At 35.2% G+C, this 22,770-nt stretch overlaps 1 protein-coding gene across 1 annotated transcript; it reads left to right on the top strand.

The window, feature by feature from the left end:
- The first annotated feature begins 9,997 nt into the window (after positions 1–9,997).
- LOC113342224 lies at positions 9,998–11,267 on the top strand. Its single transcript, XM_026586830.1, has 2 exons — positions 9,998–10,589; positions 10,928–11,267. The coding sequence occupies exons 1-2, from the start codon at positions 10,017–10,019 to the stop codon at positions 10,958–10,960; spliced, it is 606 nt and encodes a 201-aa protein (XP_026442615.1). The 5' UTR covers positions 9,998–10,016; the 3' UTR covers positions 10,961–11,267.
- Positions 11,268–22,770: the final 11,503 nt, after the last annotated feature.

Below are 22,770 nucleotides of genomic sequence, written 5' to 3'. Positions count from 1 at the left end.
TGTGTTTTAATGGATTTTTTTTTTTTTTTTTTTTTGAAAAGAAGAAGTTTCATATTATTAATAAACAGGAACTTTTTTTGGGTAACGAGTCCCCACCGAGTCATTCATAACAATTACATTAAGGAAATCAGGATGAGTGTGCTCTCATATGTGGGTTGATATTCTGTTACTGATTCCAATCCCGTGCTGTAATTGTTTTTTTGCTGCAAAGTCTGCAAGTCCATCCGCCGCTTGATTCGCTTCCCTATATGTGTGTGTTATTACATAAGCCTGTAGTAAAAGGAGATGTTGTATTTCTTGTAACAAAGTTCGTATGATCCAAGGTGCCTCAGAGGGGTCCTTCGAGACAAGTGTTAACAGCGTCGTTGAGTCCGTTTCAAATTGGATGGTGTTCCATTCTTTGAGGCCGCCATCCTCACAACTAGTAGTAATGCCCATGTCTCTGCCACGATTGCTGTCGTTTTTTCAAGTGGTGTTGCCACAGCCATAATCACTGTGCAGATCCAACCCGCTCCAACCATCTCTGGTTCTTCTTGATTGTTCATATTGGACACTCCATCAGTGTTGATTTTGAGCCATTGGTTATGGGGGGCCTTCCATTGAACCCAAATCGTTGTCGACCTTTCCCGTTGTTGTTGTTGTTGTGTAGCGTGTTGGTTGCAAATATTGTGTTGGACTGCCTATTTGTATTCCTGGCTAAGGAGTAAGGCTATATGAAATATTTGTTTCGGTGTTTGCACTATGCTGTTGTAGACCTTAACATTTCTTGCTAACCAAATATTCCACATTGTATAACAAGCCAACGTGAAACCCTCCTTCCTTGTGTGCATTTCCAGAAAAGACTCAAAGTTGACAGGTTGATGTATCAAAGCTGGTATTGTTGTTCTTCCACCTAATCCTTGGTTCCCATATTAGCTTCTAGCGCAATGTTGTTGCTGAGGAATGATTGTTGGCCACGGGTGAGGTGGTAGGGCAATGTTGTTGTAAACATTGTATTGGCTGGCCAAGCTGTTTACATGTCTACACATCATTTCCCAAGTCTCCCTCGCTCGTGAGCAGTCAAAAAGGCAGTGTTGCACCGTTTCTGGATGCTGGTTGCAGATAGGACACATGTTGGAGGTGGTTATGTGTCTATAATGCAGAGCATCAAACACTGGTAGACCATTGTGGCTGACTTTCCAGAGGAAAAGTCTGATTTTTGGGGGGCAGTCTGCTTTCCAAAGAGTGTTGTACTTTTTCTCCATGTTGGTTGCACTCATCTGTGGAGATTGGTTGGTTGTTGCGGTTGTATTTTTGAGAAGCATCGCATAACCGCTTTTAATCGTGTACTTCCCCTTTTTGGCATGAGGCCAAATTGGTTTATCCGGAGAAGGTGGATTTGGGATATGAATGGCTCGTATTGCACCACTGATTTGGGATATTAACCGTGTAGGTTTTAATGCATTATGATTTATGGATCTCTCAATTTTTCATTAAGTAATTTTCACTAGCCATTGAAAGTTCAAATAAAGTTTGCTCTTGTATTGTCTAGGTATTGTACCAAGCACAATTAATATAATGTTTATTATATTCTTACGCGCCAAGGAGGCTATTGGATATACAAATTAATTAGGCGATAGTCTTAGTAGGGCATGGTTGATTTCAAAGGAAGCTAACAAATGAGTAGGAGATACACAAAACTGATAAGAGACAACCACCCTCATAAAATGAATAAAAATTGAAGAACAAAAAGTAGAGCACCCATTTCTTTACTTTATAAATTAAACAAACCAGTCCTATCACTCCATCTGTTCCTTTACTTCACCTTAAAATGTTAACAATTTTTTTTTTTGTTATTGTAACTTGTAGGATTAAGTAAGTGAAATTAAGTGTCACTATTTACTCACTCCGGCAAAACAGATTCCCTTTAATCTAGTCCTTACAAACCATGGGAGTACTGTACAAGCATTTTATCGACTTTGTGAGATCATAGCACATTCTTTCTTCGTAACTCTTTCTCTCTGCAAATCTCTTGTCTATTTTTTTTTTGTTTTTTGTTTTACTGAAATCTGCAAATAGAATTATTGGGCAAGTTTTATTTGCGTTTTTGATGGTGTTTTGTATTGCTGCAGTACCAAATTTGGCAAAGGAGTATATTGTTGGTGATGCTGAAGGTTGGAAAACGAATGTTAATTACGATTCATGGGTTAGTGGGAAGACGTATATTGTCGGTGACAGCCTGGGTAAGCCATTTAAAACACAATTCCACTGTCATTCCAATAGGAAAATTGATATCAATTAGATTTTTTTTGTTGTTGTTGCAAATGTCTAAATATTGTTTATAGTAGTACAAGCTAAAATGATATTCTTACGCGCCGAGGGGGATTCTAGATATACAAATAAATTAGGTGATAGCCTTAGTAGCGCATGGTTGATTTTCGTTCCCTTATATACATTAGATTCATAATATAATATTATTGTTATAACCTTTTATGTCGGTATTACGTTATAATAATAATAGTAAAAAAATATATATAATGGTATGTCTGCTTCGAAAGCATGCCTATCCGCATCTTGTTAATGATTGATTGCCTATCAACGATTCACTTTCTATCCTTTATTCTTAATGTAGAAAGGGACAATTATTGAAAAGATGGTTGAAGAATTAATGAGGGACAATGATCATTTGAGGATCTTAATTAATATTTGTGTAGGTATATAATCTCAACTTGCATTACACTTGTAAGGTGGTTTTTTTAATTTGGCAATACACAAGTTATCGTATTTACCACGACTTCTGTTTGTAGCTCAAACACAAGTGGCTGAAACTTACTTAAATTAATGTCACAAGCTCAAGATCACACCAGATTATAAGCTGGTGAGTTCATTGTGTAAGTATTTGATTTTTATAGAGGCTGTAAAAGCTGGATTTATTGAATTTTAGAGTCCCTGCAATATCATTTGTCATAAAATAACTATAAGTTTATGCGTCGGTAAATTAATGGGGTATACAAACTGGTACACATGTGGAAAATTGAATCTATAAGCTTATGCATGCATAAATAACTAGGTGTACACGTGAAAAAATGACTTCATAAGCTTATGCTTGGGTAAATAAATGGGGTGTACAAACTGGTACACATGTGGAGATCCATGACTTATCATCAACATTGTGAAAATGATTCATGGTAGCTTTAGAAATAGAGTCCTGGGTTAGGAAATTTTGTCAAATTATTTAGCTCAAGTAATTTCGAATGCTACCTCTTCAAGTACGATTATCTTATTAAAAACATGGTGTTTTTAAGATGATACTAGGTACTCGCATCTACTTTAGGCCATATTTTATATACATGGAAGTATCGTCTTATCTCTTTCATTTCAACACCTTGATATAAAGCCTTATTAATTGCTTATTGGTAATAGTTCACAATAGTGAACTGGATTTTGCTCGGTAGTCATTTTGATAATCACTTTAGCCTTTTTTCTTTGATCAATGATTAGAGATAACATTTTACTACCAATTATACGAATCTTAAATGAAGATTTGGTCTGTGGTTGTTAGGTAGCTCATACTTTTTTGGATGTTGTAATTGTAAAGTAAATACATTGTCTAATAATTCTCGTTTATTTTTCAAGAAATGAAACCTTATGATACCTTACTGGATTTATTTGGCTATTTAATTCTAGTTTATTTTACAAGAAATGAAACCTTATAATACCGTACTGGATTTATTTAGCTATTTAATATTTTCAATAATCCTGATTACTTCTTGTTAAGATTTGTATTCTCTTATCTACTTATGAATATTTTATTTACTTTGTGGTAGTTTACCATATAGTAGTGGCAGCTTGAAAATTTCATATTTAATTGGCAACCGAATTTTATCATAGTTAATGCTGGTGTACATAGTTGTACACCTGTTAGTTAATAAGGTGTACATAGTTGTACACCAGTTGATTTTTAATTCCATGAGAGGAATATTATTTATAGAGATATAGTTTGGCACAAAATAAGTTAATAGAGATGACGTATGACTTGACTGACTACGGCAAAGATAGGAGTTGTTGCAAATTTCAGATTTGTATATAATAGACATTACCCATTTCTGCAACTGGTTCTTAAACATTGAGATGATGTATGAGGTGCCGGAGATTGATCGTGTGATATCTGGGGATGATGTTTCGGTGATGGTCACACTTGAAATGGATCTTAGAAAAAGATCAGAAACGGGTCTGAAACCTATTTTATGCTCGTCGTTATTTATCTGTCACCCTTGTATCGCCACTTTATTTGTCTTGTATATTCTTTTTCCAAATTTTGGCTTGTCGTGATTTATCACATTTTCTTTCCGTAGGTAACAATGTCGGTAGTGAGAAAACGAGTGACATCTCAGAATAGTAAAGTTGGCAAGGTAAATTCTTCACTTGTAGCCTCTCGAACCATTTATTCTTTTCCTTGTGAAATATGTAAATGAAATCTTTGAAAGGTGAAAGATTGATAAAATCTTTATATGCATTGTTTTTATTGTACCGACTATACTTGGTGCAGTTATTTGTGCAGATGTATGCAGTGTACTTTTTAATGCACCAATTTTATCATAGTGGTTGTAAGTTGTGCACATTTGTTTCTGCATTGATTATGAACCTGAAACTATCAAACTAGTATTTGCATTTAGACTTGTCTATACACAACAACCTTGTTGATCATCATCTATGTGTACATAAATGTACACTTGTTGTTTATTTAATGAGTGCATACATAGATCCATAGTTAGATGCACGTCATGTTTGGGCCACTTTTACTGTATTCCTTTTTTTGTTTTCGATGCTTAGTTTTGTGGAGCTTTTGTAAAGACCCTCAAGCTCGTCAACGCTATTAGACCAGTCAAGAGACATCTTAGCCGCTAATAACTCGATTAGTCTAACACGAACATTAATTAATAGAAATTAATCTAACAACGATTTAGATACGAAACTAGTATCATCGAATAGGTCTCGTAAAGTTATGCGAAATGGATTACTCGAACGTGTCATTCGAACACTGGACGAAGAAGATATCACCCAATGAGTATGAAAGGAAGATTACTCATTTTATACACAAACCGACTTGGCAACCCTTATCCACGGCGTGGGCGCCTCAGTAATTTGGTCATCTTATCTGCACCAATTCGATAAGATAAACTCTTATGTATCTTTTTATTTCTCTTCATTCTCCTTCTTCCTTCTTCCCTCTTCTTCTGTTCTTCCTTGCTCGTGTTTTTGTGAGAAGAATTTATGAAATTGAAGAGAGACTCAGGAGAAAACATTTGGGGATGTTATTGGTGGTGGTGTTGGTGTAAATTGAGCTCGAGAGAAGGAGGAGCTGATGCTGTTGTAACTGAAATTAGGGTTTTCAGTTTAGATGTTGGGATTATTTGGAATTGAGATTTAGATCGAGTTACTGATAGTCAAAGATTAAGAGGGTTGATGTTCGATTTGAAATTGTAGGGTTGTTTTGAGGATTGAATCAAGAGCTATGGTTTCATAAGGAGTTATTCTGAGATGATGTAGAAGTTGAAATTGATGTTCTAGGGGATTGAATTAATGATGGGTTTCCTCTTAATTGAAGTTTAATTGGATGTAATGGGTTAATTTCAGTTTCTGTGAGAAATTGAATTAAAAATTAGGGTTCTTAATAAATTGGGATTTAGGGTTCATGAGTTTTGGATGCTGATGGAAAATATGGGACTGATGACGAACAATTATAGGAAGAAGAAGAACTCTGAGTTTGTATTTGAGTGTAATCAGATTAGAAATGGATTGATTCAAGTTCAGAGAAGTTGAGGTAATTGTTTTTACTTAATTGATTTGAAAGAGTTATTCTTATTCATTGATGAGTATTGATGAATGCTTATAAAGCTAACAATGGAGTTGATATGGGATGGAATTGTGTATGATTTTGGTTTAGGTCTATTTTGATCTGCAGGGGTTATTGCATGTTGAAGATGAAATTAGAGCTTGCATGATTATGAATTGAACTGAGATTGATGAGGGTATGGATTTGGAAGTGAACTGGTGGTGTTATGAGTTAAAGGAAAGAACAATAATGATGCTGGAGTTGTAGTTAGTGAATTTGGAAGACACTGGTATAATGTTGCAGGTGATAGTGTTGAACTGAAGATTGTTGAGTTACACCAGTGTTGTGTTGCAGATGTAAATGTTTGAGGAAAGTGGTATGTTTTTAAAATAGTAAATGGTGATGATACAAATTGGTGGAGGGAAAGATGAGACCTGAAATGTGGTGATGATTGTGTTGGTTCTGAAATGTGGATTGCTGGTGGTTGCAGTTGATGATGGGTATTGGTTGTGAGTATGTAAGTCAATGGTGGAGGATGTAGATTGTTTTAGTGTTGAATTAGGTTGATTTTGTGGTGATGATGGGGTTGCAGTTCATGGAGTTGGGGTTGTCTGAAATGGATATGATGTTTAGCTAAAATTGTAGCAGAATGGAATTGAAGTATGTGTATAAATCTAAGGTGGGTACAGATTGCAGAGAATGGGTAAATCAATTACGGTTGGTGGTGTTGTAGTTGTAGTAAAGTTATAGTGGTGGATGAGTTGATTTTATCTGTGGTGATTCTGTAATATGCAGGGAAGTGATGAATTTGTGGAAATGAGAACTAATTGAGAATTTTAAATTATATGACTGAGTTATAGGAATGAAGGTTAGATAAGGGTGTTGAGTTGAATCTCTCTAGTGATGCTTAGAGCTGCAATTGCAGGTAACCTGTATTGCTTTTGTAAATCAATTTGGAGTTTATAAATTGAAATGAATGTTTTAATGTAATGAAATAGATTGAAGTTGAACTCGAGTTAGGTTGTAGAGTTAGAGATGTAGTTGTGTAAGAAGAACCCTTGGCCTGTCTGGCTGAGCTTATTCAGTCTAATTCAGTTTTGTTTAGCTGACTCAGTTGATCTAAGTGAGTCGAGTTGACCCTGTTACCTGAGTTGAATCGGTCTGACTCAGTGAATCTGACCTTGACTTTGAATTGACCATTTAATTAACCTTTGATTGTTGACCCGACCTTTAGATGTTGACTGTCAGTTGACCCCGTGGACTGTTAGCGACTGTTAGTTGACCCGAATGAACTGAGCCTTAGATTAATGGGACGGGTTGTTGGACTTGGGCTTAGTACCATGTATTCTTAGTTTGATAGTTTGGACCCCTTATGGTCTGATTTAGCCTTTAGCTTATTCTACAAAGTTGTAGATTTTCATAAGATTTAGTTAATGGACTATAGTTACAACCTAATTGAATTGGTAACTCTTAGATATGCTAAAGATAGATAATAAAAGGTGTAGAACCTTAAATGGACCTAGAATCAGTAGATAGAATTGTATGATTCTTGTGTGATCCTTTTGGCTAGATTCTTAGAGTTCTTGTGTGATTAACAGTTAGTCTATATTAACAACGATCGACTCAAAGGATGAACCAGTGGATCGTGGATCTCGAGGTAGGCGTGGCTTATCATCAAAAGAGGTGGGAATTTACATTTAACTCTTTTGTGATTGTTGTTATTTTCTTTTACAAAAGTTCATGTTTAACAAATTCATGCATAGTCTGATTGTGTATTCCATGCATTGTTTTATTTTAAACTCCGAAAGTACCGTTGATTCTTTTAATCTTTCCATTGTTCGCAAAGGAATTTTAATGCCTTGTTTGTCTTTATGAATTGTTTGAGAAATAAGAATTTCCATTTGATTGTTTGGAAATGAGAATTTCCATCTGTGGTATATAGGGTACTGCTCCTTCATTTACTGGTGCGGGACGAGTCACCATATTATTATCTAGGTGTGGGACGAGTCACCAGATTATTATCTAGGTGCAGGACGAGTCACCATATTATACGTTGTTTAGAAGGAGTTAGTTCCATATACATGATTGTTTACCTCTGTGAAATTGGTTGTATTTTAGTGTTAGGGAAAACATGAATTGTTTTCAAATCATTTCCAATGATTGCTTAAAAGTTAAATGTTATTCCTACGGGGCACCCCTTTTAGGGATGATGTGCTCACCCATTCCCACTTTCAGTTTCAGAGACAGATCAGAGTTGCGTAGCGAAAGCTTCAAGGGTTGATTTTCGTTAGTCGGTTAACTTCGGCTATGTTTATTATGTTGTATATTCTATTTGCAAACCAAATGACTATTGTATATGTATCATTTGAGAGGAGTTCTTGTATATATATTTCTAAGCGGGGCTAGTTTTGGGTTATGTTTTGTTGCAAATTTCTTAATTGAATGTTTAAGTAAATGATTATATTCTTAGTGCCTCTTTATTTAGTTAATCTCTTGGATTAGTCAGCTGCTAGCTTTGGGGGCGCTACAATGTTGGTATCAGAGCTCACTATTAGATCTTAAATGGGAAAAGATAGGAATAGCCAGTGCCAGTTAGTAAACTAGATTAGTTTAGAATTGGGTTGGGTTGTGAGATAAATCTTAATCACTAAAAGCTATCAATAAAAGATTTATTTGATTGATTGATTTTTTTGTTTGGTTGTTTGTATAGGTAATGAAATAAAAATTGTAGGGTACACCAGTAACTTTAGCTAATAAAGGTTAGAGAATAATCAATCTAAAAAGTATGAACACGTACATAATCCAATACTAGAAAAATAGTGAGATTAACACAGTTGATAAATCTTGAAAGTCACATAGAAAACTTATTGAACATTCTCACTTGTACGTAGGGTCAACAATTTATAATCACATAAATGTTAAAAATACTGTTGGGACATAATAATTTTTGTAAGAGTAGTTAGAATAATAGTTTGACCATCAATGTTAATAAAAATTATAATAGTAATTATAAATGACAATAATAATACAAATTATAATAGTAATTATAAGTGGGAATAATAATAATAATAATAATAATTTTAATAAATTGTACTTCTTCTTTGTAGATTCAATTAGGGTTTCTTAAGAATCGATTTTCCCAGTTTATAGAGTATGAGTTGGTTGAATCAAGGAGTTGTATTGATTAGGGTTTGTGTTGATTGAAAGTGGTGTTTCTGTGAATTAGGGGTTTCTTTGTTCAGGTTGATAGTTTTGTAGTTTTGAAGGTAAATTCGTGTTGGGTTTTGTGGTTTGGATGTGAGGGAATCAATTAGCTCTCCTTCTTCAACTTTATATTTCTTTTTGAATTAGGGATTTGAGTTCTTGTTTTTCCAGCAGTTGTGTTCAGTTTTTGGGAATTTGAAGTAGCGGGGTTATTGCAGAACTGGTTGATTTGATTACAAGGGAGAAGGTTGATCATTTAGCTCTCAATCCTCAGTGGTGCAAGGCAGTGGTGTTGCGTCATTTTAAGATTTGGGGGAGTTTACAACCACCAATTTTTCTTCAGTAAGTGTCTTTTTCAATCTGTGTTTGTGTTTGTGGTGTCAGATTTCTTTGGAGGTGTTGTTTGTAATTCGAATTATAGTTTTGAATTTTGTTATGTGAGTGATCAGTGTTACAGAACTTGGTGTGTTTGGATTGGAATTCTCGGTTTTGTGCTGGTTGAATTTGTATTGGTGGTTCTCCTTCGGTGAAACCCAGGGTTAAGGTTTTTCGATTTGATTGATTGCTGTGTGTAATTGAAGTTGATTTAGGGTTGGGTATTGTGGTTTTGATTATAAGGGAGAAGTTTTAATCAATTAGCTTTTAACCCTCAGTGGTGCACTGGTGTAGGAGCTTTAAAATTAGGACTTTTCTGTGTAATTGAAGTTGAATTTGGGAAGGATTTTGTGGTTTGATTGCAAGGGTGAAGTTTCATCAATAACTCTCAGTCCTCAGTGGTTTTGCATTCTAACTGGTTTGAGTTTTCTTTGTGGTTGTTTATCCTTTGTGAAGGTATAATTAGTGTTTAGTTATATGGTAATTTGAGTTTTCTTTGGTGTTGAAAACTTAAATTCCCATACACTAAACTCTGATTTTTAGTTTCGTGTGGCCTTGTTCATTCGCTTGTTTTCCTAATCCTTGGGTTGTTACTGTGGTCATTTGTTTTATCCTAAGTATAATGCCTACAAGACGATCTTCTAGATCATCATCCTCTTCCCAGGGTGATAATGGATCCCCTTCAGGGTCTGCTTCAACATCACAATCTGCATCTGCAACAACACACGATGGTCAGGCTCATTGTCCCTTTATTGGTTATGATGAATGTCATGATGGGGTCGGGGGTAGGGGTTATGCAAGAACTGCAATTTACAGGCATATGAAAGATATGCATTTCCCCAATGAGGCGGCAAAGGAAACTTGCAGGGAGCGGATACGTACCAATATGGACTGCTACAATGCTTGGGAAAGGATGTTGACTGGTATGCAGTTGTGGCTGTGCATTAAGTGCTTACACACACATACATGGAGAAAAGCGTGTCGTGATCCAAGTCATATTTGTGAAGTTATCAATGGGCCTTTCAATGGCTCCGGTGCTGATTTTCTCATCCATGGAGCAACTAAACCACAAAGATGCACAAACCATATTACAGGAGATGGTCCAGAATCAAGTAAACCTAACAGTGGAGATGATACATTGCACATTACAGTGGAGATGCTTAATACTATCCTTCAGAGCCAAATCCCTACAATTGTAAGTATCCCCCCACCATGTAGATTACACTTTTCTAGAACCCTGAAAAAGGCTCTTGATAATGTGCTTGCCCACCCCTCAGATGCAACAACTTGGTTACAACTCCTCTTACTTCCTGTATGCACCTTGCATCTTTATGTGCCAAAAAGTTCTAGAGATGCCCGTTCTGGCAATAGAAAGAAACTCCAAATTTTGGCAATTAATCAGGCACTAACAAGATGGAAAGAACCCAATGGGTGCTTTATCATGACTCAAGAATTGCTTGGGCTCTCTCAACCAATCCCCAGGAAAGAGCTTTCTAACATGAAGAAGCATGATTTTACTTTGTTGGAGTGCAGGAAAAAGTTGAGTTACATCCATTACTCTGCTGATATACGTATTCTCTCCTCTAACGGTGTTGCACCCTCAACTCCAGATACTTTGCACGAGCTTCAGCAAAAACACCCACCTGCCCCAACACCTTACATATCTGCTGAAGAAATCTCCACTCCTGCGCTGGCAATTGAGGCTAAAGCTGTTTTATCTGCTCTACGAAGTTTCCCTAAGGGAACCTCATGTGGTAAAGACGGTCTTAGAGCTCAGTATTTATTAGATGCACTAAGTGGTAATGCTGCAGCTGTTGCAGAGGATCTTTTACAGTCCATAACAGGTGTCATAAATTTATGGTTGGCAGGTAAGTGCCCCTCAGTTCTTGGTGAATTTGTTGCTAGTGCTCCCCTAACTCCATTGCTCAAACCTGGTGGTAGTTAAGGCCCATTGCAGTTGGCACCATTTGGAGAAGACTGTGTACTAAATTAGCTGCAACATCTGCCTGCAAAGATTTAATCACATATTTAAGCACTTACCAATTTGGCGTAGGCATACCTTGTGGTGGTGAAGGGATTTTGCACTCAGCAAACAGGTTATTGGACATGAAGGGTAGTGACAACACTAAGACCATGTTGTTGATTGATTTTTCTATTGCTTTTAATTTGGTGGATAGATCTACCATGATTAGCGAAGTCAGGAAACATTGCCCGAGCATCTCCAGGTGGGTTGAGTTTTGTTACTCAACCCCAGCCAGATTATATTACAATGACTCAGTGCTCTCATCTTCTCAAGGGGTTCAACAGGGAGACCCACTTGGTCCCCTGTTATTTGCATTAGCTTTACATCCTTTGGCTGAAAAAATTGCTTCTCATTGTACCCTTGATTTTCATGCATGGTATTTAGATGATGGCGCTCTTGCAGGTGACAAATTGGAAGTGTCTAAAGATTTGAGAATAATACAAGTGAAAGGTCCCTGTAGAGGCTTATATCTTACTGTCTTGAAAACAGAGATATTTTGGCCAGCATTTGACCCCAGGAGAGATGAGGCAGGTGTTTTTCCAGAAGATATTGGTAAACCAGCAGGTGGAGTCAAACTTCTCAGAGGGCATGTCAGTCTAGATATGCAATATTGCAGTGATTTAGTTATGAACGGCGTTGATAAAACTATACAGCTAATGCAGAAAGTTCGGAAACTCCAAGACCCACAGAGTGAGCTTCTTCTCTTACGTAACTACACCGATGTTTCCAGAATTTTCTTTGATCTCTGTACCACTAGTCCTATGGCTTTACAAGCAACTACCTCAGTTTTTTGATAGCAATCTTATGCAGTACTTGCGGCAGTTACCTGTGGGTGATGGCGCAGGTTTTGGTTTGGTTCAACAACGTATTGCCACTTTGCCAATTAAATATGGAGGTTTAGGTGTTCATACTATGGCAGACACTGGTAAGTATTGCTACTTAGCCTCTCAAGCTCAGACTCATTATTTGCAAAACATTATCCTTCGGTTACCAGCAGATACAGTTCATGGCCATAGGTTTCAGCATGCTCTGCAGTCGTTCACTCAAGCTTGTGGATTATCTCTTCCCAACTTCAACATCAATGATGCTGCCCCCAAGTACATGCAGTCCCTGGCAGTTGTATATTTTGGTGTTGTCAAGAACAAATTCCTACCTGCTACAACTTAACCGAGCGAGATGCCATTTTATGGTAGTGCAATCGGGTTGAACATGCGATGGACTTTCTCAAAGACATCCCAATTAGTGGACTTAATCAGACAGTTGGGCCAAGACAGTTCAGTTCTGTGCTCATGTACCGGCTAGGCATCCCATTCTTTGCCAAAGAAAGTCAGTGTCCCAGTTATAATCGTGTCATGGACATCTTTGGAGATTATGAGGTGCACTGCGCTAAGGATGTGGGTCCCAAATTTAGGCATGATATGGCTAGAGATGTCTTAGAGGATATGTTGTATAAAGCTGGTGTGACGGCGAGGAAGGAAATATCTTTGGGTTTTTTGTCAGATACTGAAAATGGTTTGAAACCCGCTGATATTCTTGTGTATAATTGGGAAGATGGGAAGGATGTATGCTTCGATGTCACGGGTGCGTCTCCCTTCACAAGTGCTAGTACTCGCAATTTTATACCGGGGCATGCTATTTCTGCGGCTATTACTCGTAAATGCACTAAATATCTCGACAAATGTGTGACTCATGGGTACGGTTTTAGCGTTCTGGCTTTCTCTACATTAGGTGAACTCGGAACTGAAACTATCTCTTTTCCGAAACGATTAAGAAATTGTTTTGTTAGTCATGATGCCAACCATAAGATTGGTGGGTCTCTCTTTCATAGGCTAGGAATTGTTATTCAAAAAGGCGTGGGAGCGCAGATTGTTGCTAGACTACCAGCCAACCCCGTGTAAATACTTTTCGGTTTTTCAATAAAAAATTTGTCTATAATAAAAAAAATAAAAAAATAATAATAATGTAGTGCTAACATTTATCAATTAGTATCATGTTGAACTTAACTTAACTAATATTTCGTTAAAGCTATATAACGACAAAAATAATAATTATGGTTAGATAATTATAGAAAATTGATAACGCTTATCTACGATTAAGTTTTGTAAATTAAACTAATTACAAATTAGAGATATACGTTTTGCGTCTAAACTAGATAGTTAATCTCATATATTAGGCGTTAGATGTAAGAAGATAAGGATATAATGTATAAAATAAAAAGACTCAATTTGTTAGAAATCTTGTACCGAAATTATCTTTAGGCTAACAAATGATCCAGTGAATCTTTTAAAATGAAACAAATATACATGAAGTAGTAATAATAGTATTCAGATGCTTAGTGTAATATTACAATTAAAAGAAAATAAATTGGTATATTAATAGGATCATTCTTCGTAAATAAATTCAATCATCTTTTGAAATGGAAAATTAGTATGACAAACTTAAATTGTTGGAAATTAAATTAGTATTATATCGAGCATAACTTAAATTCAAATCTCATTTACAAATATAATGATAAAATAATGATTACGATTAAACAACAATGGAAAATTATTAGTGCTTATCTACAATTAAGTTTTGCAAAGTTAACTAATAACAAATTAGAATTATGCGTATTGCGTTTAAACCATATAGATAAATAAGACTTATTAAGTAGAAATAAGAGAACGTGAGATCATATAAAGCACAGAATAAAGACTAAACTTGTTAACAATCTTATACCTAGGCTATCTATAGTCCAATAAATGATCCACTAAATCACTAAATTATGCACATGAAGTGATTTTTATATATACTTAAATGCTTAGAACAAAATTAAACTTAAATGAGAATAAATTTACCAGTGAATAAGATATTTATTATTAATACCAAAATCAAAAGACTATTAGGATATATTATAATTTTTACGTAGACACAAATTTCGATTATATTAAATTACCAACGTTAGTATAATATACGGATTCAATCTGAATAAATATAATCTATTATATCAATCTTCACGGGAATGTAGAATTATATTTAAAATATTAAGGCTTGGCGTAGAATGATGAAAATGATAATTTAATTAAGACAATAACTTTTGATAAGATAAGCAAATAATAATATTATATAATGCTAATTACTATAAAATTTAGGATTATTGTAAATATCATTTGGATAATAATTATTGGATAATAATAGCAAAATGTAATTTTATTAATAGTACAACTTAAGGATTATTTAACAATAATATAAATTTAAGGAAATATAGTTAGATCAAATCAAATCTAGTATTAATGATAAAATTAAACTTGGCATTATGATTAGTTACGATTTAACTTTTATCGGCCTAAGAACTAAGAAATGTATGTAATAATAGTAAAAAAATATTAATATCAAACAACTATGAGAAATTGTTAGCGGGTATTTACTTATATCAAGTCACATAATGAAATAAACAAATAGATACAGCATCATATATAACAATTTGGATAACAGTTATATTATTCAGTTATTCTTTAATAGTACATGAATTTAAAAATTATATATGATATTACACTAAAGTTAAAATTTCAGATATTGTAAATTGACGTGAAATCGAATTTGGATTATTTGTATTGGTGAAATAAATAAATTAGGTGTTGGTAGCTTTATTTTTCATAGATTAGGTATTGCTATTCAAAAAGCTGTTGGAGCCCAGCTTGTGGCAAGGTTATCAACCAAAAGTATGTAATATGATTTGCCTCTTTAAAATAAATAAATAAATAATAATGATAATAAATAAACATAAATAAAATAAATTTTGTTGACTAAATTGCTTAAAATGATGGGAACTACTTACATTTTTACAAAATAAATTTATCAGGATTACACCAGTTAAGATAGAAGTTAAAGACTAATTAATCTTAATAAATTAACACTTAGTTAATCCAGCACCGGGGAATAGTGAGGTTGGTAATTCTGATGTGTTCGGGTGATACTTGTCACGTAGGTAGGCATTGTCAGGCGTCATGAACCTAGACAGGGCAACTGCATTCTTGTATCACTAGGCATAAAATGAATACTTGCTTCTATTAGTGAACTAATAGATCCCAAATTTTACTTAGAGACTTTCTTATGGAGTATCTTCTCTTGTAATTAGAACCAATCACTTATTTAAATAGAAACTAACCTATTGAACCTAGAGCCACAAATGTTAGTTGTAGAAGTCATGTAGGTTTGTGCTTTGTTTTTATGTTGTCTGCGCTTAGACAAGATATAAGATTATTCTTTAAGGTTGGGAGTTTTGAAGACTAGAAGGTGGTTTGATTTTCGAGGACGAAAATGAATAAGGTGGGGAGAATGTAAAGACCCTCAAGCTCGTCAACGCTATTAGACCAGTTAAGAGACATCTTAGCCGCTAATAACTCGATTAGTCTAACACGAACATTAATTAATAGATTTTAATCTAACAAAGATTTAGATACGAAACTAGTATCATCGAATAGGTCTCGTAAAGTTACGCTAAATGGACTACTCGAACGTGTCATTCGGACACTGGACGAAGAAGATATCACCGGATGAGTATGAAAGGAAGATTAGTCATTTTATAGACAAACCGACTTGGCAGCCCTTATCCATGGCGTGGGCGCCTCATTAATTTGGTCATCCTTATCTACACCATTTCGAGAAGATAAACCCTCGTTTCTCTTTCTATTTCTCTTCATTCTCCTTCTTCCTTCTTCCCTCTTCTTCTGTTCTTCCCTGCTCGTGTTTTTGTGAGAAGAATTTATGAAATTGAAGAGAGACTCGGGAGAAAACATTGGGGGATTTTATTGGTGGTGGTGTTGGTGTAAATTGAGCTCGAGAGAAGGAGGAGTTGATGCTGTTGTAACTGAAATTAGGGTTTTCAGTTTAGATGTTGGGATTATTTGGAATTGAGATGTAGATCGAGTTGCTGATAGTCAAAGATTAAGAGGGTTGATGTTCGATTTGAAATTGTAGGGTTGTTTTGAGGATTAAATCAAGAGTGGTTTCATAAGGAGTTATTCTGAGATGATGTAGAAGTTGAAATTGATGTTCTAGGGGATTGAATTAATGATGGGTTTGCTCTTAATTGAAGTTTAATCGGATGTAATGGGTTAATTTCAGTTTCTGTGAGAAATTGAATTAAAAATTAGGGTTCTTAATAAATTGGGATTTAGGGTTCATGAGTTTTGGATGCTGATGGAAAATATGGGACTGATGACGAACAATTATAGGAAGAATAAGAACTCTGAGTTTGTATTTGAGTGTAATCGGATTAGAAATGGATTGATTCAAGTTCAGAGAAGTTGAGGTAATTGTTTTTACTTAATTGATTTGAAAGAGTTATTCTTATTCATTGACGAGTATTTATGAATGCTTATAAAGCTAAGAATGGAGTTGATATGGGATGGAATTGTATATGATTTTGGTTTAGGTCTATTTTGATCTACAGGGGTTATTGCATGTTGAAGATGAAATTAGAGCTTGCATGATTATGAATTGAACTGAGATTGATGAGGGTATGGATTTGGAAGTGAACTGGTGGCGTTATGAGTTAAAGGAAAGAACAATAATGATTCTGGAGTTGTAGTTAGTGAATTTGGAAGACACTGGTATAATGTTGCAGGTGATAGTGTTGAACTGAAGATTGTTGAGTTACACCAGTGTTGTGTTGCAGATGTAAATGTTTGAGGAAAGTGGTATGTTTTTAAAATAGTAAATGGTGATGATACAAATTGGTGGAGGGAAAGATGAGACCTGAAATGTGGTGATGATTGTGTTGGTTCTGAAATGTGGATTGCTGGTGGTTGCAGTTGATGATGGGTATTGGTTGTGAGTATGTAAGTCAATGGTGGAGGATGTAGATTGTTTTAGTGTTGAATTAGGTTGATTTTGTGGTGATGATGGGGTTGCAGTTCATGGAGTTGGGGTTGTCTGAAATGGATATGATGTTTAGCTAAAATTGTAGCAGAATGGAATTGAAGTATGTGTATAAATCTAAGGTGGGTACAGATTGCAGAGAATGGGTAAATCAATTACGGTTGGTGGTGTTGTAGTTGTAGTAAAGTTATAGTGGTGGATGAGTTGATTTTATCTGTGGTGATTCTGTAATATGCAGGGAAGTGATGAATTTGTGGAAATGAGAACTAATTGAGAATCTTAAGTTATATGACTGAGTTATAGGAATGAAGGTTAGATAAGGGTGTTGAGTTGAATCTCTCTAGTGATGCTTAGAGCTGCAATTGCAGGTAACCTGTATTGCTTTTGTAAATCAATTTGGAGTTTATAAATTGAAATAAATGTTTTAATGTAATGAAATAGATTGAAGTTGAACTCGAGTTAGGTTGTAGAGTTAGAGCTGTAGTTGTGCAAGAAGAACCCTTGGCCTGTCTGACTGAGTTTATTCAGTCTAATTCAGTTTTGTTTAGCTGACTCAGTTGATCTAAGTGAGTCGAGTTGACCCTGTTACCTGAGTTGAATCGGTCTGACTCAGTGAATCTGACCTTGACTTTGAATTGACCATTGACTTAACCTTTGATTGTTGACCTGACCTTTAGACGTTGACTGTCAGTTGACCCCGTGGACTGTTAGTGACCGTTTGTTGACCCGAATGAACTGAGCCTTAGATTAATGGGCCGGGTTGTTGGACTTGGGCTTAGTACCATGTATTCTTAGTTTGATAGTTTGGACCCCTTATGGTATGATTTAGCCTTTAGCTTATTCTACAAAGTTGTAGATTTTCATAAGACTTAGTTAATGGACTATAGTTACAACCTAATTGAATTAGTAACTCTTAGATATGCTAAAGATAGATAATAAAAGGTGTAGAACCTTAAATGGACGTAGAATCAGTAGATAGAATTGTATGATTCGTGTGTGAGCCTTTTGGCTAGATTCTTAGAGTTCTTGTGTGATTAACAGTTAGTTTATATTAACAACGATCGATTCAAAGGATGAACCAGTGGATCGTGGATCTCGAGGTAGGCATGGTTTGTCATCAAAAGAGGTGGGAATTTACATTTAGCTCTTTTGTGATTATTGTTGTTTTCTTTTACAAAAGTTTATGTTTAACAAATTCATGCATAGTCTGATTGTGTATTCAATGCGTTGTTTTATTTTAAACTCCGAAAGTACCGTTGATTCTTTTAATCTTTCCATTGTTTGGAAAGGAATTGTAATGCCTTGTTTGTCTTTATGAATTGTTTGGGAAATAAGAGTTTCCATTTGATTGTTTGGAAATGAGAATTTCCATCTGTGGTATATAGGGTACTGCTCCTTCATTTACTGGTGCGGAACGAGTCACCGTATTATTATCTAGGTGCGGGACGAGTCACCATATTATACATTGTTTAGAAGGAGTTAGTTCCATATACATGATTGTTTACCTCTGTGAAATTGGTTGTGTTTTAGTGTTAGGGAAAACATGAATTGTTTTCAAATTATTTCCAATGATTACTTAAAAGTTAAATGTTATTCCTACGGGGCATCCCTTTTAGGGATGATGTGCTCACCCATTCCCACTTTCAGTTTCAGAGACAGATCAGAGTTGCGCAGCGAAAGCTTCAAGGGTTGATTTTCATTAGTCGGTTAACTTCGGATATGCTTATTATGTTGTATATTCTATTTGCAAACCAAATGACTATTGTATATGTATCATTTGAGAGGAGTTCTTGTATATATATTTCTGAGCGGGGCTAGTTTTGGGTTAAGTTTTGTAGCAAATTTCTTAATTGAATGTTTAAATAAATGATTAGATTCTTAGTGCCTCTTTATTTAGTTAATATCTTGGATTAGTCAGCTGCTAGCTTTGGGGGCGCTATAGTTTTGATTATTTAATGAGTCCTCATTTAACCTTGGCTCGAGCTTATGGAGGAGTTTATGTTTTTCAGGGAATTGTTGCTAGTAGTGAATACATGGAAGAATTTGGGGGTAGTTCTGAAAGTCTGTTCTGAATTTGAAACCCTAACAGAAATTAATGTCTTGTACGGCTATTAGCCATGGGTTGATGGGTGTGTAGAAGGGTGTATGGGCGGTGAATATGATTTGAATTGGAATCGAACAGGAAAAGAAGACTTCGGTATCAAGTTGCCTCAGTATTTGGAATCCAGTAACTGTGAATCCAGTAACATGATTTGAGTTTTTCTCACATACTTGTTGTATTGATTTAATACTACAGGACCTACTAGGTGTTACATGAAGATTTGGATGTGGCACAGGTGCTTGTTGTATCCTCGTCTAAATGGGTTCTCACCAGCAATTCGTACGTAGAGTAGTAATCTCTGAACCTTCTCGGGGATCATCTTTTGGGAAGTTTCTGGAGCTTTGCTTTTCCAACAATGCAGCTGCTGATACGGTTGCTAACTGTGGTTCATTCTCTTTACAGAGACTGTTTTCGATTTTACGAGTATTTTCTTATTTATATAGTCCTCTGTTTAAAGGGTAGATAAAGCATTATTAATGTGTACATATTTGTACACATGTTGGTTATTTAGGTGTATATAGTTGTACACATGTCATTCAATTTGAAGTCTAAGAAATTAGGGAAAGCACTTATGTATACATAGTTGTACACACATGTTATGTTATTTAGGTGTAGTTGTCCACATGTTTATTATTTAGGTGTACATAGTAGTACACTTGCATAACTATATCTCATGTATACAAACCAAAAATTAGGGAAAGCACTAATGTGTAAAGTGTTGATTATTTTGGACAACACGTTTAAATTTAGGGATTTGAATCAACGAATTTATTGGATCATTTGGGTATACATTATCAGGGTACATATGTGTACATTATTGTATACATGCTGCCATTAATGTGTACATAGTTGTACACTTATTGATTGTTAATGTGTACGTGGTTGTAGAACTGTTGATCGTTATTGTGCACATAGTTGTACACCTGTTGATCGTTAGCATTATCACTTTCCCATTTTATTTAAACTAGAATTTTTCTACGTACGTTGCGTATGTGCATGTGTCTCTTATGTTGCTTGTACTGTTGTCATATTCTAGCATTCAATATTAAATCTAGCTATTGAGCGTTGTCTTTATTTTGTAGTTGGACCTGACGTTGATGACGATAAGATTAGCTTCTTTTATCCCAAATCAAAAACAAGGATACCACAGAGTTAATTGCAAGTGGAAGGGAGAAGATGCCTTCCATGATTTTTGGTGAAGGTGCAATAATGGTTGTTGCTTCAAGTCTGCAACAGGTGCTGTAGCTCTTACTGCCTCTGAGACTAAGGAGAAAATATAAGAGAAAGAAAAAATTTCCATAGCAAGTCTCTTGTTTCTTTTTCCTTCTCTTTTTTACTAACCACCGGTTTTTATAATGAAAATCATGCCCAAGTTTCATGACTATAACATCCTTTTATGTTTTAGTTTCTATTGTCCTTGTTCAGATATTAGCTTTACAGTACATTTGAAATTTCTAGTATAGTTTATTGAGTAATAAATTACTAGAATCCGAAATATCACTTTTGTGGAATTCGTCTTACTGTAAGCAAATGTTAGTGGATTTAGTAGAAACTGCGATTTGGCAGCCGTCGCCATTGCTTGTTCATGGTTGTGTTTTATAAATGTTTTTACCTCCTAGCCTAAACTTGTTTAGGGTGTAGAAAGTAGGTATTTGTAGGGGCGTACATATTGGTATACCTATGTAATTCCCATGTAAAAAGTAGGTTTGAGTCCAGTTATCAATAATCGATTTTATACATGTTTTTTAGGGGTGTATGTATTGATGTAGTTGTGTAATTCCCATGAAAAAATAGGTCTTGGTATTATAAATGATCGATTTTATGCATGTTTTGCAGAGGTGTAAACATTGGTGTACCTGTGTAATTCCCATGATAAAGAAGGTTTGTGTTCGATTATCAATAACCGATTTTATACATGTATTTTAGGGGTGTACACATTGGTGCACCTGTGTAATCTCCTAGAAAAACTAGGTTTGTGTCCAGTTATCAATAATCGATTTTATGCATGTTTTGGTGGGGTGTACATATTGGTGCACCTGTGTAGTTTCCATGAAAAAAAGAGGTTTGTGCGTGGTTATGAATGATTGGTTTTATGTATGTTTTGGAGGGGTGTACATATTGGTGCACCTATGTAATTCCCATGAAAAAGTAGGTTTGTGTATGGTTATGAATAATCGATTTTATGCATGTGCATAGGGGTATACATGTTGGTGCATCGGTGTAGTTCCCATGAATAAATAGATTTGTGTTTGGTTATGAATGATCGATTTTATGCATGTTTTGGAGGGGTGTACGTATTGGTGTACCTGTGTAATTCCCGTGAAAAAATAGGTTTGGGTATGGTCATGAATGATCGATTTTATACATAATTTCCAAGGGTTTACATATTAATGTGCTAGTGTATTTTCAATGAAAAAGTAGATTCGTGTGTGGTTATGAATAGTTGGTTTTATGCATGTTTTGCAGGGGTGTATTGGTGTACAAGTGTAATTCCCATGAAGAAGCAGGTCCGAGTGTGTGTATGAGTGACTAATTTCATATATGTTTCGTAAGCGTGTACAAAATAGTGCACATGTGAAAAACTGATTGCATAAGTTTATGAACTTTTTGTGCATGAGTACTTTTTTTTTTTTTGTTTTGTACACAATGATAATTAAAATTTTAAAAAACTGAAAATTATATAGTCATATGGGTACTCTTTTTGTAGATTTCGGAAAGAGCTTTCCGAATATATAAAGTTTATGAATTTTGGACGAGTGGTGCGAAAGATAAATCGTTTAAATATTTTTTATATTATTTAAAATTGTTGACATCATTTTGGACTAAACTGTAAATATTTGGACTAAATTGTAAATCAGGAAGGTTATTTGAGTATTTTCCATAGTTTAAATAATTTTTAAACTAAATTGTACCTAGTTAACTCGGGATGGACTAATGCGTATTTCTTAACACGTTTTTGAAACCTTTTTGGAAATGTGGGTTGGTCTTGATGAAAAAAATCATGGTGTGGTCAGTGGCACTGTGCACCACTAGTATGCAGAGACGACACTAGAAGGGTTTAAGCATGGGTGTATCACGTGGGTAAGAGCAAGTCTTATGGTGGAATCCAACCTATTCCAAGTGTGGAAAAATCATGGAATGTCAAGTCTAATGGCTTCCAAATTGGTGTTTTCCACAGAAAATCCAAGCAAGGTTCCACCATTTTGTGGAAGGGTTCGTGGAATCCATCTGAACGCCAATAAGAATAGCGTTAAACGCTATTAAGAATATCATTATTTTTTGTCCATAGATTTAGGATGAGTTGTTGAAATCTAACGGCTGAGAAAAAATGCTATTCTTAATAGCGTTTTTTTAGCGTTTTCACTATTCCAGCACTACACTTGCACTTTC

This window comes from Papaver somniferum, unplaced genomic scaffold, assembly GCF_003573695.1.
Source record: "Papaver somniferum cultivar HN1 unplaced genomic scaffold, ASM357369v1 unplaced-scaffold_35, whole genome shotgun sequence".
NCBI classification, from domain to species: domain Eukaryota; kingdom Viridiplantae; phylum Streptophyta; class Magnoliopsida; order Ranunculales; family Papaveraceae; genus Papaver; species Papaver somniferum.
Note: the sequence above shows the minus strand (reverse complement) of the source record. Positions and strands in the feature narration are given on the sequence as shown.